Here is a 15,489-nt window from a genome sequence, read left to right as displayed (position 1 = left end):
AAGAAACAAAAAGTACTCGAAATACTGCTTCAAACCACTAAGCTTATACAATGTTGCTGTAAAGGCTACTGTTGGACCTCTGTATGATTTTTATTTTATTTAGTGTTTATTAATAGTACATTGTTACATGTACATTTGACTTGGCCATCTGGTGGCAAATAGACATTGTCAATGCTTGTATAAGTCTACGGCAATAAACATAATTTGAATTTGAATTTGAACTTGTGACTAGTCAAAAGTGCCAGGCTAAAATTGGCGATTTTTGCAGTCTCTTAGATTAAAATTTATAAGTTTTTCATAAAAATTAGAGAATGACCTAAAAGTTGCACCAAATTACTTGTATAGATATATACTATCAACAAAAAAATATATAGATGTAGTTTTAAGTAATTTAAAATTAAAAAAAAAATGTTTGAATAGATTACATAAAATTTTTTTTGGGAAATAACTAAAAAAGGAAAAATAATTTTACTGTGGGAAGCTACTTTATTATATTATACATTTAGAAAGGAACAACCATACAAAATTTGGTGTTATTTCTCTCAAAAATAAAGTTTTTATGACACATTTTGTATGAATACGCATAATTGTACTTCGCAACATTTTATAAGTGTTAAAGCAACTGACTCTTACATTGCAAGAAACTTAAAATAAATATTCACATTATGGATGTACTGGTAAACAGATGATTGTAGGATCCATAAACAGTTTCAATACAGTTAAAAAACACTATTTACCAAGAAATATTTACACAATTTTATTTGAAATTTATTTACACTTTTTCTATTTACAAATGTGCTATTTACAATTTCACTCCCGTGAGATCGCAAATTGTCAGTCATTGTAACTACTACACACAATAGCTAAGCACGTAACAACTAAAACTACTAATATTTACAACCACAAAATAAAATAATGAAGAAGAATCCAGCATACAATAATACGATTACACTAAAGCATAAAGAATTAACAACGAAAGATCGAGTCAGCTGATGTCACATGACAATTAATTACGAAATAAAAATGCATAGACCTCCAAAATAAAAATGATATTCATATTAACTATCTACAAATATACCAGGGAATAAAAAAACATAAAACTTTAATCATTTGACGTCGTGTTTATTTAAGAAAACTACGAATATCAAGGAGACAATATATTGCCGCCTGGTGCTTTTCGCATATGTCACCGAAGGCAATATTTTGCCGCCTGGCCCGGAAAGGGTTAACAATTTTCATTGGAGAGCATGGTATTGTAATCAGTGGAACATCAATAATTTGGATATCAAATAACCAGATTGTCAATAATCTGGATTTGTTTCAGTAAAAAGTTGCATTAAGCAAATGCAGTACTGCTTCAGTTTAGTTTCAACTCGCAGAGCCTACGGATATGAATACCCATGAATTTTTATTAACAAAAGCACAAAAAAGCCGCATTGGGCTGTTAAGGGGATTATGGTTGATTTTAGTGATGTTTTTAAGTTGAAAATGTGTACCCACCTTTTGTGTTAAAAATAAATAAGACAAGTGCATGGTTTTTTAGGACTAAGTGCAGAGACTGATTCTTTCCCTCATTCACAAAAGAGAAAATCCTTTATATAGTTCATTTCGAAAATTCGGATAATTTTATCATCCAGAAGGGATCCACATTATTAACTCTTTAGTGCTTAAGAAATGTTTATTTAATTCCTATAGTTTAAGAATTATATTCATATATTGATCGTTGTCACAAAATTAGATTGTCTAATTTACCTTCCTTCAAAACTAAAGAATATAACAGTATTTAGATTCAATATTCATGAAAGTATTATTTTTCTTTAGAATTATATAACAATCTAGAAGACTATTGACTCATCATAAGTTTAAGTAGCAAATTTCTGAACATTCATAAACTAAAAAATGTACACTAAAAAGTCTATATTGGTAACAAGTTCTTAAAAAAACATTCTGCTTCAATATGAAAGGATTTTTTTAATTAAAAGAATATCTTTAAGTACCTATTGAAATTACTCAAAAAAGAGGTCAATAGTTTAGAATGTCAAATGGCATTCTCTCATTCTTCAAAGGAAACTGAACATTTACATGCCATCCAGGAAAATAGCACACAAATAGCAATTCTTTCAGAGCTGAAAACTTCAAACTACAAGTTTTAAATACTTCAGACAGTTATCTTATACGTGTGATTATCAATAATTTAAGACTTGAAAGCCAAATTTCTGTCATTGTACTAAACAAATGTGTGGGAACAATTAAGAAAAAAAATACATTTTTAAGTTCACAGAAGAATTTGAAGCATTTGTGTTTCATGAGAGCACTAAAGTACGTAAATCTAAATCCTAATCCGATCATCTTACCGCAGTGTTGTCGGGGCTGAAGTCCAAGTCATCTATCTCTCGGTGATGGGCTGTGATGTCTAGTAAAGGCCGGAGACTGGGAAACTTCCACAGCAAGACATGACCATCTGTACCCCCTGTCGCCATCATTTGACCCGATGGACTAATTCGCACCACCCTCTGTAGCGGCTCGGGGCTGTCGATCATACAAAATGAAAAACATCCTGAATTCCTGAGTGTCTAGGGCAGATTAACTATGGTATTAAGGTCAACTTAAAAGAGAATATTCTTACATTTTATTTATAAGAGTTACGAGTTTTTGCTTTCAAACACTAAATTAAGATTACAAACTTTTTAGAATATAAGATCAGCCATTGTATATGAGCACTTTGACTGATATTGATAAAATTAAATAAACTGAAATTACTTTAATGAAAATTTCAATGGTAATGAACTATTAAAACCAAACTATAATTGTATAAAAACACAATTGGAACTCAAACCAACCTGAAATCAGTTTGTACACTATCTGATGGTGTTATGCGAAATTCTAAATGTCGTTTGGAAGGACTATCTAATTTATCATGCACCACATTGGGTTTTGGAGGAGGATGTTCTTCACTTGTACTCTTTGATTTTGACGTTGTCCTTCTCCGAACTGAACCCTCTTTTTTCTGACTGGTCTCTGCAAACATTTTCACTGTATATATTTCTGTACTCCATAATTCCTTTAATCATTTCAAAGAAAAAAATTAGTTGAAAGAACTGAAGTGACACCAGTTCGGCAGATTGATTGTTATGCTACTAAATAAGACTAATTTCACTATTTAAAACATCTTTCACATAACACACACAGCATACTGAACTTTTCAATAACCTGAATGAATGTTCTTTGAAACAAACAAAGTCAGGATCACAGTCCTTTCTTACACTTAACCTAAACATTAAGCTGATTCAAGATAGTAGTGCCATGTCGACCCTGATAGCTAACGAGTGGTAAGTATCGTAGTTGAATAGGAAGCTTTTCTGCTGAGTGGTAATCGTTTTTAGTTGGATAGTAAGCTATTCAGTTGAGTGGTAAGCGTCTCAGAAGAGTAGTAAGCTCTTTTGAGCTGAGTGGTAAGCATATCTGCTGAGTAGTAAGCTTTTCTGCTGAAAGGTAAACTTCTAAGCTGAGCGTTAAGTGTTTCAGCTTACAACTGTAGGGGCCACACGTTCGAAATCCGGTTCGGGTATGCCATTTTCAAACAATAACAACAAATAATAATAATATAAAACTAGCCTGAAGCAATCAACAACGGTTTCAGATAGATCTTTAGATAACAATAAAGTAGTGCCATAACATTTCATACTTATTATATAGTAAGAATGTTTAAAGAATAAGAGACATTATACTATATAGAAACAACAAAAGGTATACACTTAAAATTATATTTAACAATAAACTGTTCTAGAAAAGGTAACTTCAGGTTCTATACCGTATTGAACTTCAACATGTTTTGAGTTAAAGGATGCACAAGTTTGTATGAGGTAACTATTGTGCAATCCCTAAATGTAACAAACTAATTAGAAAGTACATATTAAATCTCACAATTTAGACAGTTTTATAGACTATTTTAAAAAGTGAACTCAACATAGGACTTACCCCGCATTTACGTTTTATTAAACATTAAGTTAAAAAGTATTTCTATGTTTTCATTGAAATAGTGAACTCACCATTGGACACACTTGTGCTTGTGTTCCGCTTTCTTGAAACAATTTCTGAAGTGACAGTATAGAGCTGACAGTGGCTCTCCTGTCCAGCGACCAAGTAGATTTTCTTCGGTGTGCTGATACAAGCACAGTTCATTACAACACTAGGTCCTGTTTCATGTCGCATCATCTCCTCCACGACAAACCTCTTTCCATTGAACGATAGTTCAAATATTTCCTGAAACATTTAACAGTCACGTACCATATTCTAGCAAAAAAATCTTTTTAAAATTATTAAATAAGTATATTATAATTGTTCAAAAAATCATGATTTATAACACTAATCTGTAATAACTAGGCTATATGAAATTAAATAAATGCCACTTGATAAAATTTAAACCTAAAAATAAATCACAAAATTACCTGAAAATACGTGTCTAGGCCTCCTCAAAAATAAAACTAACAGGACTTCCGTTTTATTTTAAGAATCCATACAAATATTTTTACTGCCTTAAATATACTTAAAATTTAATTGTTTTATATTCATATAATTTTCAAACTAAACTTTAAAAAAATATCTATTTTCTCTAGCGCTGTTAGTTTAGTTGATGACAGCCGGTTTTCATTGGAGATATATATATATGAAATCTTTTCGTGAAATTACTAGCAAGTCATTCCTTAAACGAGTTTTGATCGGTTTTAATGGAGGTTGTAATGGGAGTAGCAATGGATTAAGTACCAAATGATGATGTTTTTCAGAGATTTAGTTTAGCCTCATGCCCTTAAAACCATTTGTAAGATATACAAATAATACAAATTGTTTCTAAATGAATTTTATGTTTATCAGGTGTAATGGAATGTAGTAGGTTACCGTTTATTGTACTTTGACATTTTGGATCATCCTGTATACAAGCCAAATAAATAAAACTTCCTCAATATATAAAGCACTTTAAAAAGTTTTTTTCCCCAAATATTTTGTACATGTTTTCAGTACATAAATAATAATTTAATAGTTGGAAAAGTATAATTATATTTTGCAAAGAAAAAAATATTTTTATATTAATTTTATTTTTTTATTTTGTTTAAGGGTGTGTCTTATTTACAAATAAAAAGTTAGCATTAGATCACTCAGAGCCTTTATTTAAGGTTTTATCTTGAGCCAACATCACCTATTGTAAATCCTTACATTTATCAAACTAGTATTATCAGCTGTACAGATTTACATGGCATATTGTACAGTATGCAAAGCCATTCTGTGCCACAATAAATAATTGCCTAAATATCAATCCCTGTGGTACTCCTATATCTATAGTATTAAAAGTCTGACAATGTATTACCCTGTGCAACCATCTGTTTCCTATCACAGAGACATGATTATAAAAAAAATCAGTCCCTTATTCCTAATGCATAGCAGTCCAATTTACGTAGTAGTAAGCCTCATAAAAAATTTTTGTGGGTTTTCTGGAATATATATACATTAATTTTTAAGCTTTTAGGACATTTAGGACAACTTTTATAAAAGAAAGGTCAACGTATCCCCTAAGGAGGGAGTAGGGGAATAATATACACGTCATCTATTTAGTATTGTGCATTGCAACCCACCTGCAAAATTAAAAAAAGTTGGATCATAGGAAATGGGTTAACCCAAGCGACTGGGCGTCACCAGCCAAACTTACCACAAATGTTCTATTTGCTGGATTGGAAGAAACTATAGAAACGAACATCCAGATAAACCAGGAATACAGAGAAAAATTTATTACAAACAATAAGGAGTTTAGAGACCCAATCTATTTCTTTTTATACAGATTAATTGCAGAGAAAACAAATAAAATGTTTATTGTTTCGTCAGTTTTGAGTATGTTAAATTTAGTCAACTTTTGTTTAACTTTGGTGCACTGCTTCCAAAAATTATGATCACGAAGGCGTTTCCGAGCCAACCAACAGCTCATACAGAGCAGTACTGTTGCTCAAAATACACCACCGGCCTGTCTAGTTGTGCTGTCCTATCAGAAGTCATATGACATCTTTTACTTTTTCATTATCAGAATCGTTTTCACTGTTCTCTATTACCATTGAAGAACAAGGTGCTGACAATTTATACCTTGGTCTCATCTTTAACGTGACCATTTCTCACTATTCTCAGTTCGAAGCCAATCATTTATATCTTCAAAATTTATAATTGTCAACTACTAGCAGGCCTACAATAACATTGTTAATGAATTCTAAATGCTGAACACTGTTAACGGAAAAAGAAATTACGCTGATAATACAACTAAAATTGTTTAGCCTATTTTCCATAAAATTTGACTCTCTTCACTCTGTAAGACCAATATGGATAACCCGGACAATGGACAATATCCTTTAGTATATTAACAATATAATTAAGATATATGTGTTACAGTATCATACAGTTTGTGAAGTTAATTTTAAAGTAATACACAATTCAAAAAGTAAAGTAAAGTAATTTATCGGAGATCTGGATAAATTAGGTCAGGATAAACAAGATTGTACTGTATCTAAAAAATATTACATGAGGCTACTGTTACAATATTTTTTTCAATCAAAAGGGTATACCTCAGTGTTCAGTTTTATCTATTTTCAACATTATGTTACGCAGGCAAAGCCAAATATACTCTAAAGAATTAGCCTGTACCAAATTATTGGGTACTAAAATCTTATTATATTAACGCTAATTGGAGTTTTATGTTTTCAATAATAACAGAATAAGTAAATTCTTCACTTTGAAGAGCTGTATTTAACATCAAAAAAGTTTTCCAAAGTATACAAAAGAATTTTGTAACTTATGTGAAAGTTAAACTCATACATTAAACTAAATAATTAAAAATCTGGTCTGAACATAAAATTTCACATCAAAATAATAAATGAATATAAAGTTGTCTCTACAAAATTTACTGTACTCAAAGAAATAGAAATAAACACTAAAAATAGGCCTACTTTACTTATCTCTTTCAACAAAAACACACAAAAAAGCTTTAATAGTGTAATTCCAAAGACTTAGCGGGTAGGGTACGATAAGTGGATCCGGTTTTTTATATCGAATATTGGCAAACGATATTACTTAATCATAACCACCGATATAATCAATCGATACTGATTAATTATTTTGAACAAATAACTTAAATAATCTATATCAACAGCTGTAAAGACATTCAAATAATACAAGTAAGGTAATATTTCAATTTTACATAAAAGTAACATTTGATTATTAAAAATGGCAGTCAATTTTCGAAAACTACACGACATTGCTTTGAAAGATGATGACATGTTTTACGTGGCTTCAACATGTTGGACTCATACCGAAAAATCCATTATGTGAAATTTGTGGAAAAGAAACAACTGTAACTGTGAGAGGAGCAAATGTGGTCGTCTTCAGTTTTCCTAATTTTGTTTATAATAATTTGTTTCATCACTGTAAATATTAAATCCATATTTTAATTTAAAACACATGATTGTTATTGAGGACTATAGATACTTTTATATCGATTGATAGTCTAGGATTTGAGATGCGAATATTAGGTATCGATGATTACATTCTACGCAGCCATTCCAGAAATAATGAGCCCAAGTGCAAAAAAATAAAATTATATTATATTATAATATTTTGTTAGAAAAGGCATTTAAACATTCTAAATTAACAAAATCAAAAAGGTTAAATTAAAAATTTTCTTGTTAATTTAGTTTTTTAGTACTATCAAAGTTGGACTAGCCGGTACTGTGTACAAAGCCTTTAAAAGTCCTCAAGTTGCACACCTGATTTTCTTCTTTATTTTTTGTCAAATCTCATCTGTTTGGTTTTTACATCAACATAACCTCAAAAACAAACACTGTCAACCTGAGTTTACTTGTTTGTGAGTTCAGAGCTGTTACAGATATATCAAACTTCAAAAGTGATCACTGGTGTCCTGTACGGAACCAGAAAGTTGGAAAAGTCAACTTCCTGAGAAAACTAACGAAGACAAATTCATCAAACCCTCCAAAAAGTTAGGTAAGTGAAGTCATCAATACACTTGTACAATCAATAGTCTTTAAAACTCAGTATTTTTATATATGAAACAGTAGTTCCGTACGGGACATTTGTATATTGTGGTTCCAAAAGTCACATTAAATGTCTGTTTAAATGTTTTACAGCCAAAAATTTCAACAAGAGCCTTATGGCCCTTAATCATTTTAACCTAGAGTTAAACCATTAATATGTATTTATCTTTTCAGAAAATGGAAAACAAAGAAAGAAAAGATATTTTGAAAAGTTACGATTGGATCCTCAGTGACTTGCTGCACACAGGGAAAAGGAGAGGCAACGTATTACAGCCATAAGAGCTAAGGAAAGAGATCTTCTTAAAGGTAGGCCAGATATCTTAGAAAATAAAAGAAAATCAGAAACTTTAAGGAAACGAAAACAAAGAGAGCGGAAAAGGTTGGCTAAATTGGGTGAAGGACTCAAATTGTCCTAATGTAGGCTCTTCAGAACTTGGCTCATATAAAAGACCTCAGAGCTTAGGAAAGGCTGTGAAAAGGGATTAAGAAAATGTTACCAGAGAGTCCCTCCAAGAAGCGCGCTGTAGTCAGAAAACCGATTTTAGAATACCCAAATTTGATATCGACAAAAAACCCTCATAAATGTAAAAGTAAACTTTTCCGATGCTGTAAAGCAAACGGTCAAGGATTTTTTTACTAGAGATGATATATAAGCTACCAAGCTCCTGGAAAAAGGGATACAAAGTCAATAAAGGATACTGTAACAAATAAAAGAATTACTGTGGCAAAAAAAGGCTTCTTGTCATGTCCGTCAAAGAAGCCTACCAACAGTTCATTACAGAAACAGGCATGCATCAAGTGACAAAGACCACATTTTATGAACTGCGACCTAAATATGTTCTTTTAGTTAGTGATACACAACATACAGTATGTGGTGTGTAAATATCATGGAAATTTTAACTATCTGTTAGAATCTTTGCATAGCAATAAAATACTCAACAAGGATCTTGTACCAAATGGTAAAGAATTATTGAGAAAACTGGTTTGCAGCTTAAACCAAGAAAACTGTATGTTAGGAACTTGTTCCCAGTGCAAAAGTGTGGTTGAAAATGAACTTGAACATGTGTTAACATGTGATGATTATGATGAAGGGAAAAAAATAGTCTGGAAACAATGGATAGACATTGAAAATAGGCCGAAACAAGTTGAGCACAGCGGTACTGTTAAGGATGTAATATGTGAAATAAAAAAAACAATTGCCTACATTTAGAGTTCATTGCTATGTTAAAAATGTGCAATCAGAAGAATTCGAAACAAGGAAACACGAAAATGATCCAAAGTTAGGAATTCTGCAGATTGATTTTGCAGAAAACTTTTCTCTCATTTCACCACGATATAAAAACCGGGTCCACTTATCGTACCCTACCCGATTTAGCTAATAAATTATTATTATTAGTTTTTTGCTATGTTCAAAGATACAACATGTCAGGCAACTTGTGACACAAATAACACATAGGCCTAAACATCGCCATTGTACTTGCAGCCATTACACAAATACCATACAAATGATTTTACTTTGTTTGAATTAATTATTAATATATTACGTAGTAGAATGCAGTTAAAAGTGTGGAGCCTGGATGTTATTTATAAAGAAACTTCATGAAAGTGACTTTTATAGTTTGCGATATTAATTGCAAGATTAAAAATAGTATAAAAACATAACATAATAAGATTTTAAGGTATTTAAAGTCACCCAGTGTTTGATAGCGTACCAGTGTTTGATAGGCCAAACATATTTTGTCTTCTGCTAAGCTCATATGTTATTTAATCATATGTTTTGAGGTTTGAAAAGAAGTCACATTCTTTTTTAACCTATCCAGCTGATTAATTCTGTATTTGGAGGGAAGCAGTTTTCAAGGAATTTGTTGGAGTAAGTTTTTGTCACCATTGAGAGCTTCACTTAACAAAAACGCTAAGAGGTAAGTATTTTTTAAATATATTTTTTAAAAATTTCTAATTAATTAAATTTAATAAGATGTATACAGAAAGAATTTACATTAAATTCTCTTCAATTCTGTGTAAAACACAGTTATCTAACCTTAACCTAAAAAAATAGAGAACTGAATCAGTCACTGGATTCTAAAATTGTGTTCGAAACCCAGTGTTTGATTACAACTATCAAACACTAGATTACATGATTTCCAATGTTTGATAATTGGTTTGTGAACCTTTTAAAAATTAAATATTTTATGTAGAAGTTAAAGTTTTAATTTAATTGTAGTTAATAATGTTACTAGGCCTAATAACAAGAACTTAAACAAATTTTATTTTTCCCAGATGCCGCCAAAAAAGAAACCAAAGTTTGCCTACAAACACGAAGACCTCCTACTTGCATTGGATGCTGTTAAAAAGGGTGAAAGCATCAATTCTGCCAGCAAGCGCTTTGGAATCCCACAGTCAACTCTATCATACAAGGTATCTGGTAAAACACCACTAGATAGGAAAATGGGACCACAGCCTCTTCTTGGGACTCAAGCTGAGGAAATGCTTTCTAATAGGGTAAAAGGTTTAGCTGCTCGAGGATTTCCTGTCAACAAATTGGACCTTCTGACTTCTGTTCAACAGATCACTAAAGATCTTCATTTACAGGATAAAATTTCCCAATGGGTCCCCCGGGGAATAAATGGCTTAGTCTGTTCCTTCAAAGGCATCCTGAAATCTCTGAAAGAAAACCCAGAGAAGTTGAGCTCTGTTAGAGCTTCAGTTACGGAAGAGTTCATAAGAACTTGGTTTTCTCAGGTCAGCAAATATCTGAAAGAAAATAACTTATATGATGTGCTTTCAGACCCTGCACGGGTTTTCAATATGGACGAGACTTCTTTTTTTCTTGTGTCCAAAAAGCGGGAAGGTACTGGGCATAAAAGGGCAAAAAAAATGTGTACGAGGTACACGAAGGAAGTGACAAGGAGAACTTAACAGTTCTGTGTAATGTAAATGCAAATGGTAAGTTGCACCTATTCTTTGTAATATTTCCTGGACAGAGATTACCAAATGCAGAACGATTGAAAGTGCCTGATGATTGGGCTGTATCAAAGTCTGATTATGGCTGGATAACTGGGGAGGTATTTTTTTGAATATTTTGTCAATGTTTTCTTTAAGTGGTTGCAAGAACAAAAGTATGAGTTCCCTATCATTGTTTTTTTTTGGATGGACACACTTCTCATTAACGTACCACTTGAGTAGTTTCTGTAGAGAGAATAACATTATTCTAATTTCACTCCCTCCCCAATTGTACTCATGTGATACAACCTCTCGATGTGGCTGTATTTTGGCCTGTGAAAAATGAATGGGCAGCAACAGTGCACAAGTGGCGTTTAACAACAGGTACGGAGCGCTTGACCAAATTTCTTTTTGCACCTGTCTTAAAAGAAGTATTAGACAAAGTGATGAAACCAGAAACATTGGCTAATGGTTTTTAAAAGGTGTGGGCTGAGTCCTTTTGATGCCAATGCAGTTGACTACTCAAAAGTGGACGTGTTAAATGCTACTTCATCTCAAACTGCCATTAAAGAAATTACTTGGACTCGAGTAATACTACAAACTTGTCAAGTGATATCCCTTCACATTAGGAATGAGGACTGCCCTTGCATTTTTTCGAAAAATTTATCGATCGTATCGTGCCTTATTGGAGGAGTTTTTTAAAGCGACATATATAACGCTTTTACTCCAATATGGAAAGGAAGTGCAACTTCACAAAGATTTATATGTTGCATGGAAAAAGGCAAAGGATTTTTTTATGCCAACCCCATGTCATTTGTGATAAAAATGTAATGGATGTTACATTTAACGAAAGTGAAATTGCCACTCCTGTAAAAACCCACTCCAAGTGCAACATCAACCTGTGATGCAGTTCAAACAACCAAACTGTGGATCTGATCTCGACAACCTACTTACACAGCCTGGACCTAGTAGTGCTGTTGTTTTCACACAAACATAAATCTACACCTACAACCCAAGACAAATTAGCCAAAGTCCTGTCACCTACAACAGACGGAGAGAGTGTTCCTTCACCCTTTAAAAAAAACCTATTTTGGCCTGGAACTCCAACTAAAAAAAAGAATGTATCGAAGAGGAAACGAGAGAAGCTCTGCCAGCAGTCATCACAAGTAAGGAATGGCTAGAGTTTGAACAAAGAAAAGGAAAGAAGAAAGCAAGAAGAATTGAAGAAAGCAGAAAGGAAGAAGGCAAGAGAAGAAAAAAAGAACAAAATACCAGACAAACCACAGAAAAATTTCCAGAAAAAAGTTAGTTTTTCGACGAAGAAGAAGACACTGGACATGTAAAGTGTGTGACAGAAGGTATTCTGCGGAAATAATTCTGAACATCAGAGCACGTTGGATCGGAATGTGATCAGTGTAAAAAACACTTTCCACTACAGATGTGTCCCTAAAAAAACACAGAGATGCATTTGGTATAGAAGAGAGTGATGAAGATGATGATGAACTAGTCTTTTATTGTCACATCTGTGCTAATGATATTGATTCGGACGTTGATCCCCTAGTACTGAGTGAAAGTGATGAATAATATAATAGGCTAACATAAACTTTCCTCAAAATAATTCTGAATAATATACATAAGAAGCTTTAAATATTAAGTTGCCTATTTGTTGAATTACATTTATTCAGTTGGTTTTACATACTGAAAAAATCATAAATCTTATAAATAATATTATATAAATAGTAGTTTTAACTTTAAAAGTAATAATTAAAAACTTGTTTATTGTTGTTAGCAAGTAAAGTTCCTTTACAAATGTGATTTTGAAGACTATCAAACACTGGTAATATTGTAATCAAACACTGGATATTGGTTACCAAACACTGGGTAAAGTGTTTTTGTTTGAATTTATATGTTTTTTTCATAAAATATATAACTTTTTACTGGTGTATAGATATTTAGTAGAAACTAGATTAATTAAGGATCAGAATGCACTAATTTTTATGCCTCTACAATAAAAAGTCATTCAGATATGAATTTTTGTCTCACTTTTTTCCTTAATACTATCAAACACTGGGTGGTTTACCCTATTTACAATACCGTGACCATGAAAAATGGACTTTTTTTCATGGGTTGGGCATTTATAGCCAAGTATTATTATCACAGGTGCATATAAACTGGGGGGAAAGTATATTATTGTATTATATTGATGCCTTTCGGGCATTATTGCGTTAAAAATGGAAAATAACCGACAAAATTTTGTCGAACAACACTTGGAGGGTTAAGGATCAGGGGCATCACGTGATCTGGGATTCGACTTTTGCAAGCTCGAGTTAATTTTTTTTTCTAAAAGAGCAAGCAGTGCGCAGCACTGCGCAGCGGGCAGGCATCGTTGACAGAATTAACGTACTTGTCAGCATCATTTCAGTAAAATTGCCAGAGATACTGTCAAAAATAGAGTTTTCAAAAAATCGTAACTCCTTTGATTTTCGTTGCCGACGAATTTTTTCTTCACTATTGTTTTCAGGAAAAATTGTAGTTTTCAGGGGAAAAAAATGAACATACCTTTCCATGGTCACGTTATTGTAAATTGATACCGATTTTAAATATTAGGGTTAAATTAATTACTATGAACTATTTCAACTATGCTAAGTTAAATAAATTGTAATATCAAATTATGCCTTTGGATAAAAACATCGAAAAATTCGTTAAAACAACCGAATAACGAGTGTAGGCCGCTTTTTAAAGTCTACCCTTGACTGATAGTTCGTTATTTGATATAAAGCGTAGAGATATTGTAATAAGCGATATAAAAACCCATTCTGCTTATCGTACTCTGCCCTACATAAGAGTAGTGTTTTATAGCAAAACTTTAATGAAAAACTAGATTACAAAAATGACTAAAAACTAATCCCTTCCATTGAACAGTTTGCCAGTTGGAGGGTTAAATAAAAAAAGATTAGCTAGCCTAGGGCTATTGGATGAACAATATATAGTAAGGATATTATTGAAGATTTGGAAACTTAAGTAATAAACAGAATGAAATAAAACTCACAAATCCATTGGCTACACCAGTTTTTGACGAACCTCCACCACCACCTACAATGACATGTCTACTTGTAAGCATCTGCAAAGTATACAGGGGAAAGTTTACTCGGGCCAAAAGACCTTCACTATTTCTTGATGGCATTGTGAATATTAATTTCACACTTCTTAAAATGCTATAAAACGTTCACAGTCTGCCTAGCTCATGTACTATTATCTGAATCTGATTAACCAATTATCCATTACAAACAGGATAGGGCTTCTTCCTGCTTGCAGAAACGTGTACTACTTTTGGTGGTTTGTCGATTTGTAATTTTTCTTGTTTCAACAGAACAGCTGGTGCCAGGGTTGCTTACTCATGCACCAATAAAATGCATCTCATGAAATGGCAGGTGATTTTTTTTTATCGGATATCAACTTTTTTATTGTATCGTAAACTTTTCTTTATTTATAAAACATACTTTTGTGTATTCTATCTCCGTATTTTTGATATCTAGCTTAGAATGTCTTTAAATCAAAATGTTACACAGTAGAGTTATTTGTTTATTTACACACACACACACACACACACATATTATATCGAACGAGCGTGGGACGCAGCGGGGAAATAGTTTTGTGCAAGGATAGTAAAGCACGCCGATTTCACAGATAGGCCGACACTGTCGAGCCTCTAGAGCGGCTTTTCAATTATAACCAGGGACGCTCAAGAGACCCAGCGGACAACAGAGCAATAACACTTAGAATTTGAAGTACTTTACATCACTGAAATGGCAAGAATCTTGTTCGGGACATCTTCAAATCACAAACTTTTAGTATCTATTGCCCAGAGGTTTGTTCTATTCAAGTATCGGTCACTGCTAAATCCAAAGTTGCCGTCCCTGGAAAACTTTTACCCGATGTCTGGTCCTAATCGATCTAATTATATACACGGCACTGAGGACTGTACACATTGACAAGAGACGAACTTCTTTATGAAACAAAGTGAGGAAAGGTCCCTCATTCTTCTTCTGATCTTGAATCTTCATTTTTTTAATTTATCAAATTTTACGACTACGTTGTAGAACCACACATTTTTTTTTTTTTTTTATTTTGGACTGATTGTCTAGAATTCAAAGTTATAAATCCTAGAGAATCTGTAAAATTGTGAATCCTTTGAAATTGCGAATTGAGTTCCGTTATGCGAAAACAAAATAGCAGGAATTCCATGTCTAGAAAATGCTAACTTGCATTTCTTGATAACTTCTACAGGTGGTGGATTCCTCAAGAGTGCAATTCCAAAGTATCTGGAAAACTTATATGTTATTGTAATCAACGACATTGAACAGATCCATTGAAACTGGATCCTGCCGGTAAATAATAATCGCATCTGTTCTGTGTCTATTATATGAGGGATTCTTGATTCTTGAGGTGTTTAGTCTATATTTTAGTT

The 15,489-nt window shown here is 32.6% G+C and overlaps 1 protein-coding gene across 1 annotated transcript in view; it reads right to left on the bottom strand.

The window, feature by feature from the left end:
* LOC124365082 (prolactin regulatory element-binding protein) overlaps positions 1-14,351 on the bottom strand; it is a 29,206-nt gene extending 14,855 nt beyond the window's left edge. The window contains exons 1-4 of the mRNA XM_046821013.1: positions 14,071-14,351; positions 4,050-4,263; positions 2,841-3,018; positions 2,355-2,529 (exon numbers count right to left, since the gene is read on the bottom strand). Of these exons, the coding sequence (XP_046676969.1) occupies positions 2,355-2,529; positions 2,841-3,018; positions 4,050-4,263; positions 14,071-14,205 (702 nt within the window). The 5' untranslated portion in view covers positions 14,206-14,351. The remainder of the gene's footprint in view (positions 1-2,354; positions 2,530-2,840; positions 3,019-4,049; positions 4,264-14,070) is intronic.
* Positions 14,352-15,489: the final 1,138 nt, after the last annotated feature.

This window comes from Homalodisca vitripennis, chromosome 6 (genome assembly GCF_021130785.1).
Source record: "Homalodisca vitripennis isolate AUS2020 chromosome 6, UT_GWSS_2.1, whole genome shotgun sequence".
NCBI lineage: Eukaryota > Metazoa > Arthropoda > Insecta > Hemiptera > Cicadellidae > Homalodisca > Homalodisca vitripennis.
This window is presented reverse-complemented; position numbering and strand designations above follow the sequence as displayed.